Source organism: Cervus elaphus, chromosome 5 (assembly GCF_910594005.1).
Source record: "Cervus elaphus chromosome 5, mCerEla1.1, whole genome shotgun sequence".
In the NCBI taxonomy this organism is placed as follows: Eukaryota; Metazoa; Chordata; class Mammalia; order Artiodactyla; family Cervidae; genus Cervus; species Cervus elaphus.
The window spans coordinates 127,667,928-127,695,475 of record NC_057819.1 but is presented as its reverse complement, the minus strand read 5'-3'; the positions used below and the strand labels follow the sequence as shown (position 1 = coordinate 127,695,475).

The 27,548-nt window shown below is 57.4% G+C and overlaps 2 protein-coding genes across 5 annotated transcripts in view; both read left to right on the top strand.

Annotated features, from left to right (window-relative positions):
- The window catches only part of LLGL2 (LLGL scribble cell polarity complex component 2), a 35,500-nt gene extending 25,888 nt beyond the window's left edge, over positions 1–9,612 (top strand). For all 4 annotated transcript variants that reach the window (XM_043905537.1, XM_043905536.1, XM_043905538.1 and 1 more), the window contains 20 exons: positions 550–712; positions 847–979; positions 1,295–1,349; positions 1,913–2,067; positions 3,568–3,785; positions 3,887–3,954; positions 4,077–4,230; positions 4,320–4,424; positions 5,070–5,362; positions 5,476–5,626; positions 5,922–6,072; positions 6,741–6,857; positions 6,959–7,125; positions 7,555–7,819; positions 8,080–8,200; positions 8,402–8,430; positions 8,646–8,693; positions 8,889–8,931; positions 9,040–9,101; positions 9,275–9,612. In XM_043905537.1, coding sequence (XP_043761472.1) covers positions 550–712; positions 847–979; positions 1,295–1,349; positions 1,913–2,067; positions 3,568–3,785; positions 3,887–3,954; positions 4,077–4,230; positions 4,320–4,424; positions 5,070–5,362; positions 5,476–5,626; positions 5,922–6,072; positions 6,741–6,857; positions 6,959–7,125; positions 7,555–7,819; positions 8,080–8,200; positions 8,402–8,430; positions 8,646–8,693; positions 8,889–8,931; positions 9,040–9,101; positions 9,275–9,282 — 2,506 coding nt within the window. In that variant the 3' untranslated portion in view covers positions 9,283–9,612. The remainder of the gene's footprint in view (positions 1–549; positions 713–846; positions 980–1,294; positions 1,350–1,912; positions 2,068–3,567; positions 3,786–3,886; positions 3,955–4,076; positions 4,231–4,319; positions 4,425–5,069; positions 5,363–5,475; positions 5,627–5,921; positions 6,073–6,740; positions 6,858–6,958; positions 7,126–7,554; positions 7,820–8,079; positions 8,201–8,401; positions 8,431–8,645; positions 8,694–8,888; positions 8,932–9,039; positions 9,102–9,274) is intronic.
- A 10,351-nt stretch (positions 9,613–19,963) lies between these two features.
- MYO15B (myosin XVB) overlaps positions 19,964–27,548 on the top strand; it is a 29,693-nt gene continuing 22,108 nt past the window's right edge. The window contains exons 1-14 of the mRNA XM_043900808.1: positions 19,964–21,438; positions 21,811–21,874; positions 22,051–22,160; positions 22,317–22,391; positions 22,707–22,803; positions 23,048–23,151; positions 23,317–23,380; positions 23,535–23,648; positions 23,783–23,944; positions 24,772–24,885; positions 24,998–25,056; positions 25,132–25,264; positions 26,309–26,404; positions 26,651–26,782. Coding sequence (XP_043756743.1) covers positions 19,964–21,438; positions 21,811–21,874; positions 22,051–22,160; positions 22,317–22,391; positions 22,707–22,803; positions 23,048–23,151; positions 23,317–23,380; positions 23,535–23,648; positions 23,783–23,944; positions 24,772–24,885; positions 24,998–25,056; positions 25,132–25,264; positions 26,309–26,404; positions 26,651–26,782 — 2,799 coding nt within the window. The remainder of the gene's footprint in view (positions 21,439–21,810; positions 21,875–22,050; positions 22,161–22,316; positions 22,392–22,706; positions 22,804–23,047; positions 23,152–23,316; positions 23,381–23,534; positions 23,649–23,782; positions 23,945–24,771; positions 24,886–24,997; positions 25,057–25,131; positions 25,265–26,308; positions 26,405–26,650; positions 26,783–27,548) is intronic.

Genomic DNA, 27,548 nt, shown 5'->3' with positions numbered 1-27,548 from the left:
TCAGAAAAGGAGGAGGGGCTCAAGGCCATGACAGCTGATAACAGAGAGTTTTGCTTTGTGGGGCTTAAAAACTATTTTTATGGAATGCCAGTGCCTTAGACAAGTGCACTAAATTTGAATGTACGGTTTAACAGATTCTTGTTAAGCGAGTGTCCATGCAGCCAACTCTGGGCAAAGATAGAACTTTGCCAGCCCCGGCCCCTCCACCCAGGGTCCTCCTCCTGCCCCTCTCAGTCACAGCTCCCTCCCTCCCCCAGAGGTAACCACCACATGGACTTTCCTAGAAATCACTTCCTTGCCTTTCCTTGTGGTGGTATACCCGCTGTGTCTGCATCCTTGGGGGGTTTTCTCCATCTCTGTGCATTACTGTCCTTCTCTATGCATTACTTCTGTCTCCCCTTGACGATGTGTCCTAGCAGCCTTTGCATGCTTGGCACGTTCAGCGCCCACTGCTTTGCGGGTGCTGTGGATGTAGTTAATGGGTGGCCATGCTCTCAGCCATGCCGCGTCAGTGGCCGGTGACCTGGCTCACAGTGTTCCCTCGCTCAGGTTGCCAGAGGAGGCCCGCCATCGGCGGGCGTTTGAGATGGTGGAGGCTCTGCAGGAACATCCCCGGGACCCCAACCAGATCCTCATCGGCTACAGCCGGGGCCTCGTCGTCATCTGGGACCTGCAGGGCAGCCGCGTGCTCTCTCATTTCCTCAGCAGCCAGGTAGGGGTGCCGCCTGGTTCTCCCCGTCCCCCACCTGACACATCCAGCCCCTGTCTGAGGCAGGGGGGCGCAGGCTATGGTACCGCCCCCCGACCCCAGCCCACGCATGCTGTTTCTCCTCTCCCCGGGTGAAGCAACTGGAAAACGTCTGCTGGCAGCGGGACAGCCGTCTGATCGTCAGCTGCCATTCTGACGGCAGCTACTGCCAATGGCGCATGTCCAGCGACGCCCCGCAGCCGGAGCCCGTGCGCAGCTGTTTGCCTTACGGTCAGTGCTCTGCCCGCCGCCGGGGGCCGCCCTCCAGTGAGCGGGGCAGCGTCCTGTCCAGTCCCCAGCTGATCTCCTGCTTTCCCGGTGGGTGCCCAACTCAGAGGAGCAAAAGCTGGGGCCCAGAGAGGGTGAAGGCAGTGTTGATAGCCACACAGCGGGTTTTCTGATACCCACTGTGTGGCTTTCTTTGGGAACTGCTCCCGGCAAGACTCCCAAGCCTAGATCCGCTCCATGGATGCGCGGGGGTCTGTGCTGCAGCCCATGGGCCTCTGAAAGCGGGAGGAGCGTACAAGCTTATTCCTTCTCTTTTAGGTCCTTTTCCTTGCAAAGCTATTACCAAAATCTTCTGGCTGACCACCAAGCAGGGGTAGGTGTCAGGGCTCTGTCCTGTTCCCTTTCTAGAGTCTTCCTGGGGAGCCAAATAGGCTGCTCAGGCTTCTACCCGGGGGAGACGGTGCGTAAAGGATGCCTTTGGGTCCCACATCTGGGTCTCCAGGCAACAGAGAGGGGGCCATTCATACCTCTCTCTGGCAAATTCCTGAAAAAAATATTCCCTTTCTTTCCCTTTCACCCTCCTGGAGAGATAATTCAGATCAGCAGGTTCCAAACTCTGTCTTACCAAACAGAGTCATACAGGAAAACTTGATACAGAAGCAGGAAAGGGTGATGGGGTCTGATTGAAGTGGGCGTGGTGGCAGACTCAGCCCACAGCCTGCGTGCCCTGCTGCTCACCCCCACGTTCTCCTGGGCTACTGAGTTGAGACAAGATAGGGGTCTGCCCCAGCGCCTCCTGGGAACCTTGAGTGCACACTCACCCTGAGACAGGCCGCCCTCCCAGGCCCTGCCCTTGAGGCCAGTCACAGGACTGTCCCTCAGCCGACAGCCCGCGAGGCGAGCCCCAGCCCACCCCTGCTCTTCCGTGCCTGCCAGGTTGCCCTTCACCATCTTCCAGGGCGGCATGCCGCGGGCCAGCTACGGGGACCGCCACTGCATCTCCGTGGTCCACAACGGCCAGCAGACAGCCTTCGACTTCACCTCCCGCGTCATTGATTTCACTGTCCTCATCGAGGTGGACCCTACGGCTGGTAGGCGGGCAGAAGTGGGTGTGGAGGGCGGGCCCCCACCTGTGAACAAAGAGGAAGGGCCTGCAGGTGACCCCACCACTGCCATCCTTGAGTCCCTCAGCCCCACCGGGCCTCTTCTTAGTGCCCAGAGGGCTGCTTCCTTTCCTTCCCTGCTAGCCTGAGGCTTGTCCTTGCTGGCCACACCTCCTGCCCACCCTAAAGCTCTCTGCCCTTCAGTGGCTCACCTGGGACTTAGCCCAAAGGGGGCCAGATCTGCACTATTGGGTTTAACACTCACTTGGACATAGTGAAGCCCTCCTTGTGGGGTGGGGCAGACAGCAGTGTGGGACCATTCGAGCTGGCCTCTTGGAGCTCAGCCAGGCCAGCAGAGCGCTGAGTCGGCTTCCTAAATTGGGTGACAAGCAAGACCAGAAAGGGCCGGTGTCGAAATCTGGAGAGGAGGCCTGGCGGGAGATCTCCTGATGACTGCTCCCCGGACAGCTCTGACCCAACAGGCCCGAGGCCTCCGGGTGAGGGTGGGTGCAGGATGGCTCCGGTTTGCCCTGGGCTGTGCTCTCCAGGCCTCGCTGGCAGCCCTTTGGAGGGAGACTGTGAACCTGCTTTTCCTCTTTTTCTCAGCCCCTTCCATCCTCACATCTGACAGCGTGCTGGCAGCCAGGGCCAGTTTTGGGTCAGTTCTTTTAGATTTGCTACACTGATGATCTGTGAACAAAACCAGTTTTCCTTCTTCCTTCCCAATCTGCATAGCTTTTATTTCCTTTTCTTGTCCTGCTGCGTTAGCTAGTGCTTGAATAGTAGTGCTGAGAGGAATCTTCCTTGCCTTGTTCCTGACCTCAGTGGGAAAGCTTCACGTTTCTCACCATCGATTATTACATCCACTGTAGGTTTTTTCCTAGATATTCTTCATCAAGCTGAGGAAGTCCCCTCTATTCTTCTCTTTACTGAGAATTGTTGTTTTTTTTTTTTTAATCATAAATGGGTATTGGGTTTTGTCAAACACTTTCTCTGCACCCAGTGTTATACTCATGTGATTTTCCTTTTTTAGCCTGTTGACGCAATACATTGCATTAATTGATTTTCAAATATTGATATACCTGGGATACCTTGCATACCTGGGATGAATCCCACTTAGTCGTGGCATATAGTTCTTTTTATGCATTGTTGGATTTGGAGCCTGTTTTAAATAATTTATTATTTTTAAAATATTTATTTAAATTTATGTATTTTTCTGTGCCCAGTCTTAGTTGTGGCATGCAGGATCCTTAGATGCGACATGCAGGATTTAGTTCAATCCCTGGCCAGGGATTGAACCCAGGCTCCCCGTCTTGGGAGCATGGAGTCTTAGCCACTGGATCACCAAGGAAGTTCCTGAGCCTGTTTGTAAAATGCAGATTCCCTGGCTACAGCCCCTGAGCCTCAGATTCCACAGGGCCGGGCCGGGCCGGGCACACTGCTTCTTTGTGGCTCCTGCAGCCCCTGACCCTTGGCCTGTCCCCACAGCCTTCGATGACCCCTATGCCCTAGTTGTGCTGGCCGAGGAGGAACTGGTGGTGATTGACCTGCAGACGGCTGGTTGGCCGCCGGTCCAGCCTCCCTACCTGGCCTCCCTACACTGCTCTGCCATCACCTGCTCCCACCATGTCTCCAACATCCCACTGAAACTGTGGGAACGCATCATCGCAGCCGGCAGCCGGCAGAGCACACACTTCTCCACCATGGTAGGTTGGGCCCGGCCCCGCCCTGCCGCAGGCCCCGCCCCCAGGGCCAGCCCCGCCCCGCCCCACCCCACCCAACCCGTGAACGTCATCATCTCCTCCAGGAGTGGCCCATTGACGGCGGCACCAGCCTGGCCCCGGCCCCGCCGCAGAGGGACCTGCTGCTCACGGGGTAGGTGACGCCGATGGCACTCTCCTCCTGCCGAGTGGGACGTGCGGGGTGGGGGCAGAGCCCAGAGGGCTGCGTGCCTGCCCGGCAGCCCTCTGACTGGCGCAGGCCGGTTCCGCCCACAGGCACGAGGACGGCACGGTGCGGTTCTGGGACGCCTCGGGCGTCTGCCTGCGGCTGCTCTACAAGCTTAGCACCGTGCGGGTATTCCTCACTGACACAGACCCCAACGAGAGCCTCAGTGCCCAGGGCGAGGAAGAGTGGCCGCCCCTCCGCAAGGTGAGGCCCGGAGCCTGCGCTCCAGGGAGGGTGGGGGCGGGCCAGGCCCAGAGCTGACGGCCACTCACGGGCCTCCTCTCCCTCGGCAGGTGGGCTCCTTTGACCCCTATAGTGACGATCCTCGTCTGGGCATCCAGAAGATTTTCCTCTGCAAATACAGCGGCTACCTGGCTGTGGCTGGCACAGCAGGGCAGGTAGCATCCCAGGCTGGGTGTGGGGAGCAGCGGGGAGGGGTGGTCAGAGGATGCAGGGCAGCGTCCAGGGCCAGGAGCTTCCTTCTCAGCATTATGCAGGGGGGGGGGGGGGCGGGGCGGGGATTGGGAACAGCAGGGCCAGGAGCCTGGGCTTCCCAGGTGGCTCAGTGGTAAAGAACCCACCTGCCCATGCAGGAGACATAAGAGACCAGGTTCGATCCCTGGATCAGGAAGACGCCCTGGAGGAGGGCATGGCAACCCCACTCCAGTACTCTTGCCTGGGAAATCCCCATGGACAAAGGAGCCTGGCGGGCTCAGTCCATGGGGTCTAAAGAGTTGGATGCAACTGAAGTGACTTAGCATGCACACGCAGGGCCAGGAGCTAGCCTCCTGAGCGCCCACTGATGGTGTCACCAGGAGCGTCACCCGCCCTTGACTTTTCCCAGTGAATAGGAGTCCCCAGATCCCATTAGAGGGAGGCCTTTGGGATGGCGACTTCTCCTCCAGAAGCCAGAATTAAGGACCAGAGGTTGGGCACTTGTGACCCTGGGCCTTGGCGTGTGTCTTGGGTCCTCTGCCATCGGGGCCCCGCCCCCAGCTGTCCCTTGGAGCCGGGGTGGCTCAGCCCATCTGCCGCCCACCCAGGTGCTTGTGCTGGAGCTGAACGACGAGGAGGCGGAGCACGCGGTGGAGCAGGTGGAGGCCGACCTGCTGCGGGACCAGGAGGGCTACCGCTGGAAGGGCCACGAGCGGCTGTGTGCCCGCCCGGGGCCCGTGCACTTCGAGCCCGGCTTCCAGCCCTTCGTGCTGGTGCAGTGCCAGCCCCCGGCCGTGGTCACCTCCTTGGCCCTGCACTCTGAGTGGCGGCTCGTGGCCTTCGGCACCAGCCACGGCTTCGGCCTCTTTGACCACCAGCAGCGGCGGCAGGTCTTTGTCAAGTGAGCAGCCCACCCAGGGAGGCCGGGGCCCAGGTCTGGGATCGGCGCCTGAACCAGCAGGGTGTCCCTCAGAGCGTGACAGTGCTGACGGCCCCGCGTCCCCCCGCCCCCAGGTGCACGCTGCACCCCAGCGACCAGCTCGCCCTGGAGGGCCCGCTGTCCCGCGTGAAGTCCCTGAAGAAGTCCCTGCGCCAGTCCTTCCGCCGGATCCGCCGCAGCCGGGCGTCCAGCAGGAAGCGGCGGCCCGCCGGCCCTCCGGGAGAGGTGAGGCCAGGGCCGGCCGTGCTTGCTTAGGCTGCAGGCTCTGGCTCGTCTCCCCCCGCCCGACCCCGTGACCTCGGATCTATTGCTCTGCCTCTGTTCCTCTCTGTCCCCAAGTGTGAACGGCAGTCTCTGTAACACCTAGGGGTCACGTCCTCGGCCTCTGAGACCAGGCGGATGGCGGGGGGGCGCGGTGCCTGGTCCTCCCTGAAGGGAAGCGTGGAGCAGTCCGATGCCCTCCCCCCACACCGGGAAGGAAGGCCCGCGCCCACCCTCAGGCCGCACCCACCCGCTGCAGGTGCAGGAGGCGAGCAGCAGGGCGGAGCGGACCGGCCTGCAGAACATGGAGCTGGCGCCCGTGCAGCGCAAGATCGAGGCGCGGTCAGCAGAGGACTCCTTCACGGGCTTCGTCCGGACCCTCTACTTCGCCGACACCTACCTGAGGGACAGTGAGTGGCCAGTCTGAAATAGGGGGGCCCGGGCAGGCATCCTCGGGCTTGAGGGTGTGTTGGAAGCTGCTGGCTGATTTGCCCTTGAGAGGGTTGCCGCTTCCTGAGCTCGGGGAGAGCTGGAGCCCCTGCGCCTGCCTCTTTCCGCGGCCTGGGTCTCTGAGTCTGGTCGCCCTGGCTTCATACCCAGGCCCCACCACGCTCTAGAAGTGTGACCTTGGATGTGTCACTTAACCTTTCTGGGTCTTGCTTCTCCCCCTGTAAGATGGGGGCATGGCTTCCTCCTAGAGTGGTTTGCATGCGTTGGGACATGCCACATGCCTGCTGGTACCCAGGAGGCCCTCTGGAGCTGTCTGACTGTGTCTCTTCTCCTGCCAGGGTAAGGGTGGGCCGAGGGCTGCTTGCTGCTGTAATCTTGAGGGCTGAGCCATCCTGGGCTTGGGATCATCCGCATGGGGCCCGTGGTTGTCAGGGAGGCTTGCAGGCCCTTCCTGTCTATAGCAGGACGTAGGCAGGGCCCACAGCAGCTCCATTTCACAGAGAAAGAAAGTGAGAGGTGTGAAGGTCACTGCCTTGACCTTGGAGTCACACAGGTAGTGAGCCAGGTCTCCTGGTTCCCCTTGAGCCCCAGAGTCAGGGGTTAAATGTAAACCTCGGCCTCCTGGTAGGTTCCCGCCACTGCCCCTCGCTGTGGGCTGGCACCAACGGCGGTACCGTCTACGCCTTTGCCCTGCGCGTGCCCCCTGCCGAGCGGAGAATGGATGAGCCAGTGCGGGCGGAGCAGGGTGAGTGCTGGGCAGGGGGAGGGCGCTTGTCTGCCTAGGCTGGGGGCAGGGTGGCATCTCCAACCTCACCTCCATCCCCGCCACCTCCCTCCGTCCCGCAGCCAAGGAGATCCAGCTGATGCACCGAGCACCTGTCGTGGGCATCCTGGTGCTGGACGGACACAGCGTGCCCCTTCCCGAGCCCCTGGAAGTGGCCCACGACCTGTCAAAGAGCCCAGACATGCAGGGGAGCCACCAGCTGCTTGTCGTATCAGAGGAGCAGTTCAAGGTGCCTTACGGGAGAAGGCGGGGCCCCCAGGGATCCCTCCACGAAGGACAACCGCTGGGACCCCCTTAAAGTTGTGTTTGTAGTTGTGTGAGGGCTGCAGAGGCAGCGGAGAGAAGAGGGGGTCTTGGTGGAGTCCCCAGGGTCAGTGGTAGGAACACTGAAGCAGGACTTGTGTCTGGAAGGGACAGAAGATGCAGACAGGGAACTAAGAGACCCTGGCATCCTCGCAGTGCAAGTGCAGTAACCACATGTCTGAGCGCCGAGCGCGGGAGCACTGGGGCTTCTCGCGCTTCTCCAGGAAGCTGGGCAGGCGGCAGAGGGCCACGCCCAGCAGCGGCACCGGGCAGGGACGCGAGAAGGCCTCGCTGGGTTGGATGAAGCACTGCCCCCGGTCCGGCCGCCAGCGTGACCGGCTGCCCTGCGCCCTAGGTGTTCACACTACCCAAGGTCAGTGCCCGGCTGAAGCTGAAGCTGACCGCCCTGGAGGGCTCACGGGTGCGGCGGGTCAGCGCGGCCCGCTTCGGCAGCTGTCGAGCCGAGGACTACGGGGAGCATCACTTGGCCGTCCTTACCAACCTGGGTGACGTCCAGGTGGTCTCGCTGCCCCTGCTCAAGCCCCAGGTGCGGTACAGCTGCATCCGCCGGGAGGACGTCAGCGGCATCGCCTCATGCGTCTTCACCAAATACGGCCAAGGTGTGCGGGGGGCGGGCTCGGCGGAGCCTCTGCCCGCCTGGGCCGGGTTTGGGGCTCCCACTGCATCGCGGGTGCTGCTGGGAAGGACAGCGTGGGGTATTTCAGCCAAAGCCAGGCTCCTCAGGCAGAGAACTTTCGGAGGCTCTGGTCCCTAATGGCCCCCAAGGTGGGGATCAGGGGTGGGTAGTGCAGTGCTGTTGGCAACCACAGGGCCAGCTCGGGCTGCCCTCACCTGCCAGCCTTCTCCACCCCACCGCCAGGTTTCTACCTGATCTCACCCTCTGAGTTTGAGCGCTTCTCTCTTTCCACCAAGTGGCTGGTTGAGCCCCGATGTCTCGTGGATTCAGCAGAATCAAAGAACCGCAGCCGCCCGCGCAACAGGTCAGGCCCCGAGAAGTCCTTGGGCTGAGCCAGGTGGGTGGAAGGGCAGGTGCCCTTTGCTCCAGCCGCTCCTCACCCTGCCTTCCCTGGGGTGCCCGCTCTGGGGCTGCTCAGAGTCCCTTTCCCCCGAAACTCAGCCAGCACCCCACCCACCCTTTCCCAGCCCCGTAGCCTCCGATCCTTACGGTCTCCTCCCCACAGGAACTCAGGCAGCCAGAGTGATGGAGAGGGTAAGACGGGACTCTCTGGGGCCGGGGGTGTGTGGGGGCAGAGGTGCAACAAGGGCAGCTGGGGAGGGTCGGGGAGCCCAGGTGGTCAGGAGGCGTTCAGGCCGGGGGTCACAGCTTCCCTTGCGGTCCTGGGCTCCAGCACCCCCACCCCCACAGAGAGGGGGCCAGGGCAGCAGAGGGCCCACGGCTCACGTGGCTTGGCCCCTGCCTTTCAGAGCGGAGGTCAGGCCTTGTGATGGAGCACGCTCTGCTCAATGACGAGAGTGAGTCGGGGCAGGAGTTGGGGGGCTGGCAGGAGGGAAGCTCGGGGTGGGGTGGGGGGTACTTGGAAGGCTAGGGTGGAGACGCGGGCTGGTTTCCGGAAGAGGGAAGGCTGGTTTACTGGGTCGATAGAAGTGGGGGAGAGGCCCACCTCCACCGACCTCACCAGGCCTCCGCTCCCTGCCTCTGCCCTGCAGGGGTTCTGAAGGAGATCCAGAGCACGCTGGAGGGAGACCGAGGGTGAGTCACTGTCCGGCTCGCTGGGCCCAGGTGCCAAGAGAGCTGTGGGCATGAGGGTCCTCGTCCGGAGTCCCGTGGACAGTGACAGCCCCGACTTTGCCCACACAGGAGCTGTGGCGATTGGCGTTCTCAGCGCGTGGCCGTGGGGTACAGCCTCAGCAACGGGGGAGGTAGGGGCTCTGGGCGCTGCTGCGGGCTTGGTGGGGGTGGGAGGAGGAGGAGGCCCCGTCCCCGCTCCCCTGGACCCTGGGCTCATCCCGGCCCTAACACGTGCCCCCGCTTGCCGGGAAGCCTCCGTGTCTGGGCTCACACTCTGGAGTTCCTGTCTCTCTCTCTCCCGCAGCGGAGTGAACGGGAGGCGTGTGCAGCCTGCACAGTGATCACACTACTGAGGGCTCCTCCGCGGGGCCCGCCCACCTGGAGAAGCCCAGCACGGGCCGTGCAGGGGCTGGGGGCACCCAGGGTCCAGCCTGCTGCTGCTCCTGGCCCTGGGAGAGGAGGGCCCCACGGCCCAGGGCTGTCCCTCCCGGGGCTCTGACTCTCCTGGTCCTTTTGTCAATGTTGCACAGTTTTGAACCCCCCTTCCCCCCTTCCCCTTTTGTAGTGGGTTGGGTTTTAAATTATAAATGTTAATTGCCTCCGGGTGAAAAAGTTTTTAATAAACACCTTATTACCTCTTCACCAGGCTGGTCCAAAGATTTTAATTTTTTTTTTTTAACTTGTGCAGAGATTTTCCATGTAAATAGAAACAATGGTTAGCTGGTTCCTTGCCTTTGCCCTCTGGGGTCTGTCCCCTGGACCAGGCTGGTGCTCAGGAGAATCTATCGGTTCTTTTCAGCTATTTGGAATCAGATACATGAACTGTACATGCTTGTGTCTGAACACCACGTGCCTTCTCTCTTTGGGAATAAATGATAACCATTTAACCGAGTTGAGTCTGTCTGACTGATCCCTGGGTGGGGGGCCACAGGGGGGCCCTGGCCGCCCCTGGCCAGCCTTTACCTGCTGTTAGGAGGGGAAGGTACTCACAGGATGCTGACCTCACGGCTTCTCCTGGACTTCGGGGAAGGACTCTGGGGTGCCACCGAGGTGGGGTCAGTGCCTGAAGGTTAAGGTCTTGACAAGCCAGGGACTTGATTCTTCTTGGGCTACATCTTTACGCACCTGGTATCTTTTTTTTTTTAATTAAACTATTTTTGGCTGTGCTGGGTGTTGGTTGAGGCACACAGCTCTTTGTTGCTGTGCATGGGCTTTCTCTAGTTGCAGAGCGCAGGCTCTAGAGTGTGGCTCGGTGGTTGTGCTGCACAGGCTTAGTTGCCGGACCCAGGATCGAACCCATGTCTTCCAGCACTGGCAGGCGGATTCTTAACCACTGGACACCATGAAGTTCCCCACCCGTCTTCATGGAGCACCTACTCTATGCTTGGTGCTTGAGGTTCAGAGGTGGCCAAGACAAAGTGGCCCCTGCCTTTGTGGGGCTCACGGTCCTTACAAGTGCAGGAAGTGGTAAGATGAGGGAAATCCGGGGGCCTGGGAGAAATGTGCCTGGGGAGGTGACATTAAGCTGTGACTAGAGGGACCTCCCTGGTTAAGACTCTGAGTTTCCAATGCAAGGGACACAGATTTGATCCCTGGTCAAGGAACTAAGATCCCACATTTTGTGGGGTAGCCAAAAAAAAGGCATAAACTGTGGCAGGAGAGGTGACCAGGAGTTGGCTGGGGGCCAGGGAGGCACAGCAGCACGCAAGGAAATGGTCTCCTCACTGTGGAATGAGTGAGGAGCCAAGGGTGGTTGGCAGGAAGTGAGTGAAAATGCCGGGGCCAGTCAGGGAACCCCGGGAGCCTCATGGGGGCAAGGGCACTGCCCTGGGTCACAGGGGACCCCCTCGCCTGAGTTGTGAGAGGGCCTATTGGAAGGATAGCGATCAGCACGGGGAACAGAGCGGGAGCTGAGTTCCAGGTTCTAGGACAGACACCCCGGGGCGCACCCTCTGTACCTGCCCACTAAAGACGCGCTCTGAATTTGGGAACTTGGACCACTCAAGCTCCCTTGTTTCTCCTTGGAGGAATGGTAGGGGCTTACCCAGCTGGAAGAATTGATGCTTTTGAATTGTGGTGTTGGAGAAGACTCTTTTTTTTTTTCATTTATTTTTATTAGTTGGAGGCTAATTACTTCACAACATTGCAGTGGGTTTTGTCATACATTGACATGAATCAGCCATGGAGTTACATGTGTTCCCCATCCCGATCCCCCCTCCCACCTCCCTCTCCACCCGATTCCTCTGGGTCTTCCCAGTGCACCAGGCCCGAGCACTTGTCTCATGCATCCCACCTGGGCTGGTGATCTGTTTCCCTATAGATAATATACATGCTGTTCTCTCGAAACATCCCACCCTCGCCTTCTCCCACAGAGTCCAAAAGTCTGTTCTGTACATCTGTGTCTCTTTTTCTGTTTTGCGTATAGGGTTATCATTACCATCTTTCTAAATTCCATATATATGTGTTAGTATGCTGTATTGATCTTTATCTCTCTGGCTTACTTCACTCCATATAATATAATGGGCTCCAGTTTCATCCATATCATTAGAACTGATTCAAATGAATTCTTTTTAACGGCTGAGTAATATTCCATCGTGTATATGTACCACAGCTTCCTTATCCATTCATCTGCTGATGGGCATCTAGGTTGCTTCCATGTCCTGGCTATTATAAACAGTGCTGAGATGAACATTGGGGTGCACACGTCTCTTTCAGATCTGGTTTCCTCTGTGTGTATGCCCAGAAGTGGGATTGCTGGGTCATATGGCAGTTCTATTTCCAGTTTTTTAAGAAATCTCCACACTGTTTTCCATAGTGGCTGTACTAGTTTGCATTCCCACCAACAGTGTAAGAGGGTTCCCTTTTGGAGAAGACTCTTGAGAGTCTCTTGGATAGCAAGGAGATTAAGCCAGTCAATCCTAAAGGAAATCAACCCTGAATATTCATTGGAAAGGCTGATGCTGAAGCTGAAGCTCCAGTACTTTGGCCACCTGAAGTGAAGAACTGATTCATTAGAAAAGACCCTGATGCTGGGAAAGATTGAGGGCAGGAGAAGAGGGGGACAGAGGATGAGATGGTTGGATGGCATCACCAACTCATGGACGTGAGTTCTAGAGTTATTCTTCTAGACACCACTGTAGCTTCAACCCCAGCAAGTCACACTTGGACAAATTACTTACCTGCTCTGCATCAGTTTCTCCTGGCAGATAGGGTGATAATAGTATTCCCTTGTGATCTGTTGCGAGGTTTCTATGCGTCCGTGTATTTAAGGTATTAATGATGGTGCTGACCCTGTTAGGATCAGGGAAAACATCTTGAGAGTTTGATGCACAGGATGTCTTTATCCTTTTTTCTTGGGTCAGCATGTGAGATCTTCACCTGTGTCACGCGAACTGTTAGTTGTGGCCTGTGGGCTCTAGTTCCCCGACCAAGAATCAAACCTGGACCCCCTGCATTGAGAGCGCAGTCTTAGCCACTGAACCACAGGGAAGTCCAAGAAGTCTTTATCTTTTATCACAAGTTAAGCTTTGCTCTTTCAAACTTGGGTTGGCACCGGGATCTTCAGTCTGTGGGTCAGGATCCTGCACCAAAAGTGGGTGTCAAGGAAGGAGTGGGAACATCACACCTGGGGAGCTGGGCGGCCCCTCCCCCGCCTAGGGAGAGGGCATGCTTTTGTGACTGGCCAGTTTAGGGGGTCTTCCATGTTAACTAACTCACACAAATGGACAAGCAACATGAAGTTTCCCGCCAAGTAACTAAGAATTGGAGACACTACTACTAATGCAAAGACCAATAAATCAGGAGAAAATGGCAGAGCCAACACTTCCATGGCTCAGAGGGGCTTTGTGGCTGCAGCAGTGATCCAGTTAATCAGCTCGAACAGGAAGTCAACAGCAAGTTGACCTAAAAATACCTAGAGATCTCTGAAAAGTTTGAAAATGGATTGACCCCGTCCCCATTAAGGATGAGCTCGGCCTTAAGTACTTTGTGCTTCGAAGAGTGAGCTTATGTTGGTGGTTCGACTTTTCAGTTCAGAAGAAAACATTTTCATATTGGGAACATAAGCACACATAACATTCGTGTGGCTAGGTATGCACACACAGAAACACTTGGTGTGTTCTAGAAAGGGGATTAATCCCGGTGGAGGAGTGGGGTGTCCAGGAAGAGGGGGTGAGAGCGGCAAAGCAGGCACCGAGAGGGTGAGTTGGCCAGGGAGGCTGCCAGAGGACAGGGTGTGTGAGCGGGAGGGTCACGGCCAATTCCAAGGGCCTTGGAGACAGTTGGTCTGGAGACTTACATCTGAGGGCCTTCGGCATCCTACGTTTGAAAGTCGGGCCAATCCTACCCTTTATCACTGGCTTTGCCTGTGACCGGCTGTGTGACCTTAGAGGTTATCTGACCTCACTTCTGCACCTTTGTTTACTTATCTTTAAAATGGGCTGTAATAATAGGGTGGACCTCAGAGGACGGTAAGGATTCAATGAGAATCTGGAACATCCCACAGGACCAGGCTCCCAGTTAAGACCCAAACAAAGGAGGTGAAGCTTATTGTGAGGTGGATGAGGCCAGGAGAGGAGGGAGGGAGTGTGTGTGGAGTCAGAAGAGGACTCACACAGATGGAGGAGGTGGTCACAGCCCTTGTGAGCAAAGCGGAAGAAGGACGGGTGGGAAGAGGAGGCAGAGGGTGGCGCCCCTCTCCCCTGGTTTGTCTGAGGACTTCCCTGGAGGCTGCTGGAAACCACACAGCCAGGAGGTGGGGGGCACGGGGAGACCAAGCCTGTCTGGTTCCGAAGCCAATCCCAGCAGAAGTGCCATGGAGCAGCATGGTGGGGCCCTCGAATTGGGTCCCCAATTCCTCACTTACTGCCTGCATGTCCTTAAGCCACTTACCCTCTCTGAGCCACTACCCATCTATGAAATGAGACCATATCCCCTTCCTAAGGTTTGGGGAGGTTTGGATGAAACGAAGCTTGGGAAGGGAGCTGAGGCTCAAGGGATCAGAAGCAGCCTTGCCATCCCAGCTGTGTGTTGGTCGCTCAGTTGTGTCCAACATTTTGTGACCCCAGGGACTGTGGCCCGCCAGCCTCCCTGTCCATGGAATTCTCCAGGCAAGAATACTGGAGTGGGTTGCCAGGGCTGTCATGCCCTTCTCCAGGGAATCTTCCTGACCCAGGGCTTTCCTGCACTGTAGGCAGATTCTTTATCGTCTGAGCCATCAGGGAAGTCCCAGCTGAGTGAGACACAAGCACAGACCTGGATCACCAGGAGGGAGAGATGGGCCCAGGAGAAGGCTAGAGCCTGGAGATGGGAGTATGGAGCTCTCCTTCTGCTCCAGTGCTCACAGGACACATTGTAACGGGCTGGACAAATTGAAGTTCCATGTATAGCTGGTAGCTCTCCTGTCAGGCCTTGGGAGCCAGACTGAGTGGGCATCCCAGTTCTGACATGCAGCTGTGTGCCTCAGTCTTATCATCCATGAAATGGGAATCCTTATGGCACCCATCTCTTAGAGTGCTCCTAAGAGTTAAGTGAAGGCTTCCCTGGGGGCTCAGTGGTTAGGAACCCACCCGCCAATGCAGGAGACTTGGGTTCAATCACTGGGTAGAGAAGATCCCTTGGAGAAGGAAATGGCAACCCACTCCAGTATTCTTGCCTGGGAAACCCCATGGACAGAGGAGCCTGGTGGGCTACAATCCATAGGGTTGCAAACAGTCGGACACGACTTAGTGACTAAACAGCAATAAAGAGTTAAGTGAACTCGTATTAAGTATATAGAACAGTATTTGTCATACAGTAACCCCTGAAGTGTTAGCTATTTTTTTATTATTTTTATTATTATCATCATTATTAGTCCAGGACAAAACAGTGACCTCTTTCTCTATGTCATTTATTATAAAATGCATACAGAATAACACAAGTCATAGGAGTACAACCCAGTAAACCTTCACAAACTGAACAGTATCATCCACGGAGGTTTCCTTGTGACCCTCCTAGTCACGACCAACCTCCCACCCCCAACCCAGGCACCACCCTATAACCAACTTAGCTCAGTTTCCTCTTTTTGTCTTTTATATAAATAGCATCAGACAGTGACTCTATAACTCTTTCATGACTGGTTTCTTCACTCACCATCATGTTTTGTGAAATAACCCAGGTATGTTGCTGGCAATGGTATGTCGTTATCAATGCAACGATCCATCGATCGTTATCTACTTTTGGTAGGTGAAAGGAGCCCTCTGAACCTGATTGCCCTTTGTCTTGCTCAGTACTGGTGGTGGGGAAGCAGAGCGTACAGACTTTCAAAGACACCAGTTTTATGAGTCACATGTAACCAACGTTACCCATTTGCTTGTGTTGCTTTGGGACAGCTGTTTCCTTGGCAAAGGCCAAGGCACTTTCAACTCCTTGCTCAAACCAGACATCCGGGCTTGAGTGGCCCTCCTGGGTAACATGAGTGCTTGCGGAAGCTCCACCCAGGTGGGAGGTTGGTTCCAGATGTGCAGAGAGGTGGGTGTGAGGCAGTTCAGTTCAGTTGCTGAGTTGTGTCCAATTCTTCGTGACTCCATGGACCACAGCACGCCAGGCCTCCCTGTCCTTCACCAACTCCCGGAGTTTACCCAAACTCATCTCCACTGAGGCAGTGATGCCATCCAGCCATCTCATCCTCTGTCATCCCCTTCTCCTCCTGCCATCAATCTTCCCCAGCATCACGGTGTTTTCAAATGAGTGAGCACTTCGCATCAGGTGGCCAAAGTATTGGAGCTTCCGCTTCAGCATCAGACCTTCCAATGAACACTCAGGACTGATTTCCTTCAGGATGGACTGGTTGGATCTCCTTGCAGTCCAAGGGGACCCTCAAGAGTCTTCTCCAACACCACAGTCCAAAAGCATCAATTCTTCGGCGCTCAGCTTTCTTTATATTCCAACTCTCACATCCATACATGACTACTGGAAAAACCATAGCCTTGACGAGATGGACCTTTGTTGGCAAAGTAATGTCTCTGCTTTTTAATATGCTGTCTAGGTTGGTCATAACTTTCCTTCCAAGGAGTAAGCATCTTTTAATTTCATGGCTGCAATCACCATTTGCAGTGATTTTGGAGCCCCCCCCCCACCAAAAAAAAATCAGTCACTGTTTCCCCATCTATTTGCCATGAAATGATGGGACCGGATGCCATGATCTTCGTTTTCTGAATGTTTGAGCTTTAAGCCAAGTTTTTCACTCTCTTCTCACTTTCATCAAGAGGCTCTTTAGTTCTTCTTCACTTTCTGCCATAAGGGTGGTATCATTTGCATATTTGCATTTCTCCCGGCAATCTTGATTCCAGCTTGTGCTTCCTCCAGCCCAGCGTTTCTCATGATGTACTCTGCATATAAGTTAAATAAGCAAGGTGACAATATACAGCCTTGACGTACTCCTTTTCCTACTTGGAACCAGTTTGTTGTCCCATGTCCAGTTCTAACTGTTGCTTCCTGACCTGCATACAGGTTTCTCAAGAGGCAGGTCAGGTGGTCTGGTATTCCCATCTCTTTCAGAATTTTCCACAGTTTGTGGTGATCCACATAGTCAAAGACTGGCATAGTCAATAAAGCAAAATAGATGTTTTTTCTGGAACTCTTGTTTTTTTGATGATCCAACGGATGTTGTCAATTTGATCTCTGGCTCCTGTGCCTTTTCGAAAACTAGCTTGAACATCTGGAAGTTCACGGTTCATGTATTCCTGAAGCCTGGCTTGGAGAATTTTGAGCATTACTTTACTAGCGTGTGAGATGAGTGCAATTGTGCAGTAGTTTGAGCATTCTTTGGCATTGGAATGAAAACTGTGTTCCAGTCCTGTGGCCACTGCCGAGTTTTCCAAATTTGTTGGCATATTGAGTACAGCACTTTCACAGCATCATCTTTTAGGATTTGAAATAGCTCAACTGGAATTCCCTCACCTCCACTAGCTTTGTTTGCAGTGATGCTTCCTAAGGCCCACTTGACTTCACATTCCAGGATGTCTGGCTCTAGGTGAGTGATCACACCATCGTGATTATCTGGGTCTTGAAGATCTTTTTTGTATAGTTCTTCTGTGTATTCTTGCCACCTCTTCTTAATATCTTCTGCTTCTGTTAGGTCCATGCCATTTCTGTCCTTTATTGAGCCCATGTTTGTATGAAATGTTCCTTTGGTATCTCTAATTTTCTTGAAGAGATCTCTAGTCTTACCCATTCTGTTGTTTTCCTCTATTTCTTTGCATTGATTACTGAGGAAAGCTTTCTTATCTCTCCTTGCTATTCTTTGGAACTCTGCATTCAAATGGGTATATCGTTCCACTTCTCCTTTGCTTTTCGCTTCTCTTCTTTTCACAGCTATTTGTAAGGCCTCCTCGGACAGCCATTTTGCTTTTTTGCATTTCTTTTTCTTGGGGAAGGTCTTGATCCCTGTCTCCTGTACAATGTCATGAACCTCCGTCCATAGTTCATCAGGCACTCTATCAGATCTAGTCCTTTAAGTCTATTTCTCACTTCCATTGTATAATTCTAAGGGATTTGATTTAAGTTATACCTGAATGGTCTAGTGGTGTGAGGCAGGTAGGAGCTCACTGGAGACCCCTCCAAGGAAAGTGCCACAACCTGGAATGTCAACCTCCCCAACTCTGATTCTGGGTGGGGCTCCCGGTTGAGGAGAGGTCAGAGGTCAGCAGGGGCATAGGAGTTCTGTGGGGGCACTGAGATTTGTCATGTTTCAGAGGGGCAAAAATGTTGGATGATATCCTGCCTCAGTGCCATGTGAAGATGGGTGGTCTCCCCTCTTGTTGATGGGAGTGTAAGCTGGTACAGCCTCCACGGAGGAATATTTGGAGCTCTCCGAGTTATACAAAAGCACACACGCTATGGCCCAGCAATTCCACTTCTAGGAATTGATTCAGCCTGGACACAGGTGGAATCAATGTTGTCCGTAATTGAAGCAAAAGGTTAGATGAAGGCAGCCTCCATTTCAGTCGTAAAAGTCTGTTAACCTAAAATAATTTTAAAGAGCCAATTATTTTACCAGCAAAGAATTACAACATGGGACAGCAATTAATGCCAACTACACGCAACTCTGCAGGAAGGAAAACTTTTTATAAAGGAAGCTCTTTTATAGAGGAAAAAGGGAAGTTGGGACAGGCTGTTATAAACAAAAAGTCCATAGGAGGAAATTGGGAGTTTGAAGTATAGCAGCTTTTCATTGGCTTAGTTTGACAGTTTCTCATTGGCTGAGCTATTGCCAGGCAAGGGGAAAAACTTTCTTCCTCCAGCTGGCAGCAGTAAAGTTGTGTCACTTCCTGCCTGAGATCCAAAGTACATTTTTTTCTCTTGGGATCTATATCGAGGTGAACTGGTTAAGTGTATAAGGACTCCCCCTTCTGGCCTCTGGCCTCCATTTAGTGAGTGTTTCCTTTATTAATTTTCACACTATCAATAAAGAATTGGTTAAACTATGGCACATTCATTTGCTGGAATATTACGAAGTTGTTAAAAAAAATCTTTACTATTATGAAATCTCCAAGATAATCTGTTAGGAAAAATCTGTTAAAGTGAAGCACCATGAGCTAGAAAAGCTTCCACCTATTCTCAGAGAGAAAAATAATACTTGCTTTTCTCTGCCTGGATAGCTCTGGAAGGAAACACAAGAAATGGGTAACCTCAGGGGAAAATGAATAGCTGTGGGTCAGGAATGGGAAACTTTCATCTTCTGGACTACCTGTTCAAAAAAATTAAATATTAGAGCAACACACAAGTGCGGGTGCTCAGAAATTTATTGGGGTCTGATTATGTTCCATGACTAAGAAGCATTTACTTACTTTACACCAGCCCAAGGTGTACATTTATGTTTTATACAGTTTTCTTTAAATTATATTTCACAATCTAGAAGAAGAACAACAACAAAACTAACAACCCTCGCTAGGTTCTGGCTGTGCACCAAGGTCAGCCTGGTTCCAGCCTCCAAGGGGCTAAGTAAGGAGGGCAGGTCCCCCCAGAACCCCCCAGGACAAGGAGGATGGCCCAAATGGTTTCTTCTGGCACCCGCCCCCACCCCCTGATGCCAAAACAGTGAGGCAGGAGCAGACCGCGGGCCCCTCGGTCGGGCCTGGTGCCAGGCTGGCCGGGCTGGCAGCAACTCAGGGCAGCACAGTTGCCCTGTCCATGGCCTTTGTCCGCACCTGCAGCTCTTCTTTCCTGATTGGCCTCTGCTGTATTGTTGGCCGAGGAGGTCAGGACCAGCAGCCGCCTGCATTATTGATGCCCTCAGGTAAGGCGGGAGACGTGGGGGCGGGTAGATGGAGCCTGTAGCCCCCATCAGCGCAGAGCCTGTGTGGTGTGCTGCTGAGGGCACGCCTGTGAGCAGCCAGCTCCTGGGGCGAGAAGAGGAGAGAGACACCGGGAAGCCATGGGCAGGAGCAAGGGCAAAGCGCCCCAGCGCCTGGAGGGACCCCGGAGGCCCCCCTCGGGGGAGCAGGAATCCGGGTCTGCCAGTGCAGGCAGTGCGCCCAGCCGGGAACATCGAAAGGGCCACCGTAAGGCCCACAGGGAGCCCAGCGCCAGGCGAGGCCAGGAGCCCCCCAGTGCCCACAGGAAGCCCGCTGTAGGGGAGAACGGGAACTGCAGACGGGCAGAGGCAGGGCCATCACCGCCAGAGGCCGAGGGGAGACGAAGCCCCGGGCACGCCCCTGGGGGATGCCGGGCTAAGGAGAGCGACAAGCCGGGCGATGGCCACGGCGAGCGCCTGGAGGAGAAGGGTCTCCTCCCAGGAGGGAGGACACGCGACCGCGACAGCCGCAAAAGGAGGGGAAAACGACGAGGACGCTCGGCTCAGCGGGGCCACCGAGAGACACGGAGCCTCGATGGGAACACGTCGGGTGGAGACGGGGCCAGCTCCTGCCTGGACAGCGAAACCCAGGAGGCCCAGGAGAGCCGCAGCCAGGGCGGTGGGACCCCAGAGCAGAGGCCCAACTTGGAGCAAACGGACATGGGCTCGGGGGGCACTCAAACCAGCGCAGACTCAGCACTGGAGGCACCAGGAGCGCAGCGGAACAGCAAGGGCCCCAGCAGCAGCAACAAGCCCCCCTCGCGGCCCCAGAGCCCAGAAGGATCGGCGGCGGCGAGGCCCCAGGGAGAGACGGAGGATTCCGGGACAGATCCAGACTCGAGTCAGGAGGGGGCCGGGTCTGGACGGAGCCCGGGGGCAGCCCCAGAAACGACCCGCGGGGCCCCTGAGGCCGGCGAGGCTGACCCAGGGAGAAAAGCCGCAGCTTCCAGCCCCGTGGAGGGCAGCCCCGCCTGCAGCCCTCGGAGCTCGTGGGGTTCTCAGGACCCCAGGCAGGGCGGAGATACAAGAGAGGATGGGGTGCAGCTCGAAGCTGAGCCGAGGGGCGCCCCGCCCGAAAAAGCCGAGGCCTTGACTGCCCGAGGTCAGCGCCGCCAGGTTGGAAAGGTCGTGGGGAAGGCGCAGGAGGCGGTGGGCGTGAGCGACGCGGGGTCTGGGGGTGACGGGCCCCGGGCCCCAGCGCTGCTGGCCGCCTTAGTGGCGCTCCGCAGGCTCCGCGCCAGGCCCCCGCCGGGCCCAGCTCCCCAGGCCGCCGGTCCCCGCCGCTGCAGCCTCAAGGACCGGCTCGTGCGCGTGGCGCGGGCCCTGGGGTTCCTGCGGTGGCTGCGGCTGCAGCTCCAGCGGCGCGCGGGCGGCGCGCGGGGTCCCGGGACCAGCGAGGGGACGAGCCGCGGGCCGGGGCCGCGCCGCCGCCGTCTAGCGCTGAGCCTGGCGGGCGTCGCGGGGCTGTGGGGGCGACCGAGGCCTCCCCCTGGCGGCGGCCCGAGTTCCCCGCAGGTTGCGAGAAGCCCAGCCCACGACCCTTCGGGGGATGAGGACCCGACTCCAGATGCCAAGTTCGCCGTGGTGTTCCCCAGGGTCCACGGGGCAGGGAGTACTTCGAGCCGCGGGAGCTCAGAGGAAGGGTCCGCGGACGCCCCCGCCGGGGAGGGGCGCGATTGGTCCTGTGGGGGGGCGTCTGCGGACAGCGCAGGGCGCAGGGCGAGTGTAGAAGGGATGGCCGGGTCCCCCCGCGGCTCTCTCAGCCCGAATCCCCACGAGGAGTCCCCCCTGGACGAGAGCGGCTCCAGCAGCGAAGCGGAGCCCGAGACCTTGGGAGCCGCGGCTCCCGTGCATTGGGCGCAGTGCTCAGACCCCTACGAGGACCCCGGGCTTGACACCGAAGCACTGCTGCCCCGACTCACCTTGGAGACCCGCCGGCGGCCGGAGGGGAGCCCTGGCCCCCGCGGGTCCCTGAGGGATCGATGGGAGCCAGAGGACGAGGTGGAGGAGGCGCTGGAGAGGGACCTGGAGCCTCGCCTCGCACGGGGCCCTGGGGCGCCTCCCTTTCCTGGCGGCGCAGAGGGCAGGAGCGTCGGGGAAGGCCTGGAAGACACCGAGGACCTGGCCCGGCTGTGGTGAGCGGGCGCGGCCCCAAACCTGCCCTGCCTGGGTCACACCCAACCTCCGGTTTTTATGGAGGGTCTCCTTCCCAGGGGTTTTGCCACACAGGGTCGTCAGGCTGGAAGGGGCAGCTGAGGGGTGAGAATCCAGGTGCCCCTTCTTTCTCTAACTGGCACAAAGCTTTCTTCTGGGTCAGCAGCCTGGTCCTACCTGTAGTGCCCAGGGTGGGATCTCTTGCTCAGCGGTGGGTGGGGAGGCCCTGTGTTATGGACGGGCCTGGAGAGGGCACGGGACTTGGTGGAGGTGTCTCTGCCGCCAGCGGCAGGGCTAACCCAGGATCTCTTTCTGCTCCCAACTTCCCTCTCCTCCACCCCGCCGCCCCGCAGGCCAGTGTGCGACAGCTCCATGCTGCTGTGTCTCAAGAAGAGGTTTCACCTGGGCCGAATCTATGTACGGGGGACCCAGGAGGGGGTGGTGGGCTGGGATTCCCTTTCCCCTGGAGTCAAAGGGCCCTCTGGGCGCCACTGCCCCCTTCCCCCGAGTGTCCCCCTCCATCCTTCTCCCTGGGCTGGGTGCTGAACCCTGCTCCCCCCACATTCTGATGAGAGCTTTCGCTTTCTTCCCAGACCTTCGGGGGGCCCCTCCTGCTCGCTCTGAACCCCCGCCGGACCCTGCCTCTCTTTTCACCTGAGGTCCTGGCCAGCTACCGCCCTGGGAAGACCCCCAACACCACCCCGTACGTGAACTTGCCCCACCAGGCCTCTGCTCCCGCCTGGTGGCCAGACCCCAGCAGGTCACACTGACTGAGGCCCAGGGGACTGTGGGCAGGACCTGCCTGCACCTAGGAGGCCCCAGGTGCCCATTGCTGGTAACCTTCTCTCTCATCCCCCAGACACATCTTTGCCGTCGTGGCATCGGCCTATAGCCTGTCTGAGAGCACTGGGCAGGCCACCTGCATCCTTCTGGGGTGAGTGGTGGCAGAGCCCTCAGGCCACGCTGAGGGCCGGGAAGAGGGTGATGTGAGGTCCGTATTTGAAACTGCCCGTCTGGTCCACTGCTGGGCAGCAGCTCTGGACTTGCTAAGACCGTGCCCCTTGAGCGAGGCACCTTGGGGACTTTTTGTTTTGTTTGGCCTCCCTGCCCCGGCTCTGTTTCTGCATTTCTGGGAGCCTCCTTTAGGGTGGGTATCACTTCCAAGTGGGCATATCCCCGCTTTGGGGCTCATTTGGGATCACCCCATGTGCCCCTTCCTGGAGGCCCTGCCAGCCCTTCTCTCCTGCAGTGGGCATAGCGGCTCTGGGAAGACAGAGGCGGCCAAAAAGATGGTGCAGTTCCTACACAGCCTGGAGCGGGAGCAGACGAGGCAGAGAGGGTGTCGGGTGAGGGGCAGCTCGCCACTGTCCAGGGATCCAAGAGGGACCTTCCCACTCCTCTGGGCCAGGAGAGTGGTCTTCAGGCCTCTGGCTTCTCCTCAGGGGCAGCCCCAGGCATCGCCTACGCGGGGGCAGGGGAGACCGACCCCTCCATGGGCCGACAGAGCTCCCACTTAGTGTCCTCGCCTGGGATGCCCCATTAGGGGCTGCTGCGCCCAGAGGTACTTGAATGTCCCCCCTGCCCACCCAGCTGGACACTGTGCTGCCCCTGCTCGGCAGCTTTGGCCACGCCAAGACAGTCCTCAACACCAACGCCAGCCGCTTCGGCCAGGTCCTGGGCCTCTGCCTGCAGCAGTGAGTGACGGGGGTCCAGGTGGGCAGGGGCACCCACGGCCAGTTCCCCGGACTGGGAACCTGAGGCTGCCGCCCTTGGGTCCAGCCCTCGGTGGGTCCCATCTGAGCAGGGGCCCCGGGCCACGTGTACCCTGGACACCCTCACCCAGTGTCCTGTGCCCACAGGGGGATCATCGTAGGTGCCTCTGTGTCACATCACCTGCTCGAGACCTCAAGGGTGGTGTTTCAGGTGCGACCCCAGCCCACTGCTCCCAGCACGGGGGAGAGGGAGGCGCTATGACCCCTCGTTCCCCCGGCTGGCCTTCCCCTGGGGGCTTGTCCTTGCTCCCCGGGGCACAAGACCTGGCTACTGCTCCCCCTAAGCCAGTCCTTCTCCCCCCAAGGCCCAGGCTGAGCGGAGCTTCCATGTTTTTTATGAGCTGCTGGCGGGGCTGGACCCCATGGAACGGGAACAGCTCTCCCTGCAGGGGCCGGAGACCTACTACTACCTCAACCAGGTGAGGGGAGGCCCTCCCCGGTGCCGGTCGACAGCGCCTGCCCAGGGAGGGGTCCCCGCTTGGGGTTTAGGCGAGGGAGGCCGTGGGAGGCCTGGCCCCATCCCCTTAGCCCTGAGCCCTGCTGTGTTCGGCAGGGCCGCACCTGCAGGCTCCAGGACAAGGACGATGCCCAGGACTTCACAGGACTGGTGAAGGCCCTGCAAGCTCTGGGCTTGTGCGCCGAGGAGCTGACCGCTGTCTGGGCTGTGCTGGCCTCTGTCCTGCAGCTGGGCAACATCTGCTTTTCCTCGTCAGAGGTGAGCTTCCGCAGAGGCGCCGGATCGGCAGTCTGGCTGGTCTGCATCATCAGGGCAGCGGTAACCTCAGAGTGTGGGAGGCTACCTGCAGGGCCTCACCGCTGTCCCGGAAAGTGGATGGATTTCCATCTCATAAATGAGAAAGCTGAGACTAGGGTCTTCTGCCTCCGTACTAATCCTGTCCCACTAAGGTACCACCCTAAGACGGATGCTTGGCGTTAACTGAGCAGCTATGATGTACCTGGGACTTCACATATATGTGTGTGTGTGTGTGTGTGTGTGTGTGTATGTATGTATGTATATTTGGGTGGGGAGTCTACACCAAGCAGCTTGCAGGATCTTAGTTCCCCAACCAGGGATCAAACTTACACCCTCAGCAGTGATAGAGCAGAGTCCTAACCACTGGACCATCAGGGATTCCCTACATAGAGTTTTTTATATATATATATATTTATTTGGTTGCACCAGGTCTTAGTTATGGCATGAGGGATCTAGTTCCCTGACCAGGGATCAAACCTAGGCCCCGTGCATTGGGAGCGTGGAATCTGAGCCCCTGGATCACCAGGGAAGTCCATTTAATGCTCCTGAGAACACCGTCACATAAAGCTTATTATTTCCCCTCTAACAACAAGACAGTGGGGCTCAGAGAGGGAAAGAGACTTGTCGGGGCCTCACTCAGGCCCTCAGACTCCAGAGCCAGCCCCCCCGCCCAGGTCTACCTCTGGGTCACGGGCACCTGGCCGGTCTGAGTGTGGTGCTGCCCCTGTCCATGGGATGCAGCCAGTCCACAAGCAGAGCGCGCCCTGCTCCCTCCCACCTCCATCCAGAGGGAGTCCCAGGAGGTGGCTGCCGTGTCCAGCTGGGCCGAGATCCATGCCGCAGCCCGGCTGCTGCGGGTGCCACCCGAGCGCCTGGAGGGGGCGGTCACCCGGAGGGTCACGGTGAGCTTGGGGGTCCTGGGCAAGGGGGGCCTGAGCAGACCACCCAAAGGCTCGGGGAGCCCTGGGGTGGGCCTTGGGCCTGGCGAACCAACTGCGCATTCTCCGCCCTCAGGAGACGCCCTGTGGCCAGGTCTCAAGATCCCTGCCCGTGGAAAGCGCCGTCGATGCCAGGTAGCTCTGGGAGCAGGAGAGAGCCGGGAGCAGGCCTGGCCCCTGCTGCACGGGGCTCACTCACCACGCCCCCAGGGACACCCTGGCCAAGGCCCTATACGCACGGCTCTTCGCCTGGCTTCTGAGGAGGGCCAACGCGCGGCTGGCGTCCCCCGCGGAGGCAGGCAGCACGGCTACCGTCACTGTCGTGGATGTCTACGGCTTTGAGGTCACCCCGGGGGTGGGGCCCAGAAAGGGGTGTCCACCTCGTCCTGGATATTCCTGGGGACCCCAGCAGCTCTTCTGTGGGGCACACTCGTGCACTGCTTGCCTCTCTGACCATAAGATGGTCCACGAGACAGCTGCACGCTCTGTAGGTACAGCCGTCTGCCCTGTCCAGTCGTGATGTCGCCTCTGGAGAGTTCTGCCTGCTTGGCCTTGTTGCAGAGTCTCATGGAGCCTTGAGGCAGTGAAAGACCCCAGGATGGGTCAGCCTCAATTCCTGTGTCCAAGAGGCGGGGGGAGAAGGGGACTCCCCCAGATCACCCTGACTTTTCATAAGCTCGTCACCCCCTTCCCAGAACATCCTGCCCCCTCAGGTCAGGGAGGAGGGACGCGATGGGCATCCTTCACTGTCTTTTGCTCTTGTCTCCTCTCCACTGTGTCCTTGGTGACCATCCCCTCTCTGCGGAAGGGACGACCATGACATCTGTGTGTGTGTATTCATGTGCACATTTGTGTGTATTTTAGAGCACGTAAAAAGCTGTACAAAGCTGCATGAAGTAGGGGCTCTGCTAGGCTTGACAGTTAAGTGTTGGGGATACAAAGGAAGGAGACTGGAATTCCAACAGAAGGACTCCGGGAAGGCTTCTTGGAGGCAGCAGCCTGGAACTCTGCTTATGAGAATGTGGCATTCTGATAGTCCCTGAGCTAGGCTGTAGGAAAAGTTGCCTTCCAGACCACAGGATGGCTGTGATCAGAGGCCCGAAGGCTCACAACGGTGCTGAGGCAGAAGGCAGGGGGACAGCTTGCTGGAGGGAGGCCTGACTGGGGCTGGAGCAGGATGGAGGCGGGCGCACGCTGGGCCAGGGTCTTTGGATTTGACCCTGGAGGCGGCAGCATCAGCCCTGGGGCAGCATCCTGCCTGGTGCTGGGGAGAACGTGGGCAGCTGTGGGAGGGGGAGAAGGGCAGCAGGCCTGTGTGCTGGTCCCCCTAGCTGCCCCGGCCCCCCACCTCATGTGGGTGCCCACCTCGCTGCCCGTGTGCCCCCAGGCCCTGCGGGTCAATGGTCTGGAGCAGCTGTGCAACAACCTGGGCAGCGAGCGCCTGCAGCTATGGCACCGCCGGCTGCTGCTGGCCCAGGAGGAGGTACGGGAGCCGGGCTGGGAGGAGGCCGGGATGCCCAGCTGTCTCCTAGAACAGAGGCTAGCCCTGGGGGAGAGTGGGCACTCACTGAGAGCCCTGCCCCAGAGCCCCCTTGCTGTAGGCTGTCTCGGTCCTTCTGAGCCTCAGTTTACTCATCTGTACAATGGGAAGGTCAGCCCTGCTCTGGCTCAGATGAGGCCCCCCATGGGCACGGGTGGTCTCCATGAACCAAGCGCTGGCTGTTCCCAGGAGGAGTGTCGGAGGGAGTCGCTGCCCTGGGTGCCCATCCCCCAGGCCCCGCAGGAGTCCTGCCTGGACCTCCTGGTAGACCAGCCGCACAGCCTCCTGAGTATCCTGGATGCCCAGACATGGCTGTCCCAGGTGAGCCCCTCATGTTGGGGGACAAGGAGTGGGGGGTGCCTGGTGGCCAGGCCAGAGCCAGCAGGGCCTTCCAGGGGAGAAATAAAGTCTGAGGTCCTGGGACCTTGCTCACAGGCCCTCAGTACAGCTTGGGAAGGCGGTGGCCACACTGGGTTCAGATCTCTAGTCTCTGGATAATCCTGAGTGAGATGCTGACCTCTCTGAGACTCCTCACTTCAGGAGGGGGACCATCGTGCCTGAGGGGCTGGGTTGTGCAGACTGTACAGGCTCCACGAGGGGCTTGGGGTTTCATCAAGATTCTTTGTTCTTAAACTCCATAAAATAGCCTCTTACTGGATGACTTTTTATATGTGAATCTTAAAAAAAAAACACATCCCATGTCTGTTTAATGTTTCATTTAAATATACTGTATCCTTCCCCCTTTTTTATTTTCTTGGCCACACTACATGGCATGTGGGATCCTGGTTCTCTGACCAGGGATCAAACCCACACTCCTGGCATTGGAAGCACAGAGTCTCTTTTTTTTTTTTTCAGACTCTTAAGACAGTTAACTCTTAACTGGCCTGCCAGGGAAGTCCCTGGATGGGTTCTTAAAAGTATCTTTGAAAAACTTGTTCAGAAACACCTGTAACTGTGAGACCAGATTCCCAGGAATCATTGCCAAAACTGCCTTTAAGTCCCCCAGCCCCGTTTCTCTTAAATAGTTTTATCAAACGTTCTCTAAGCTGCCAAATCTTATTGACTAAGGTGTGCAAGGCTTCCATGT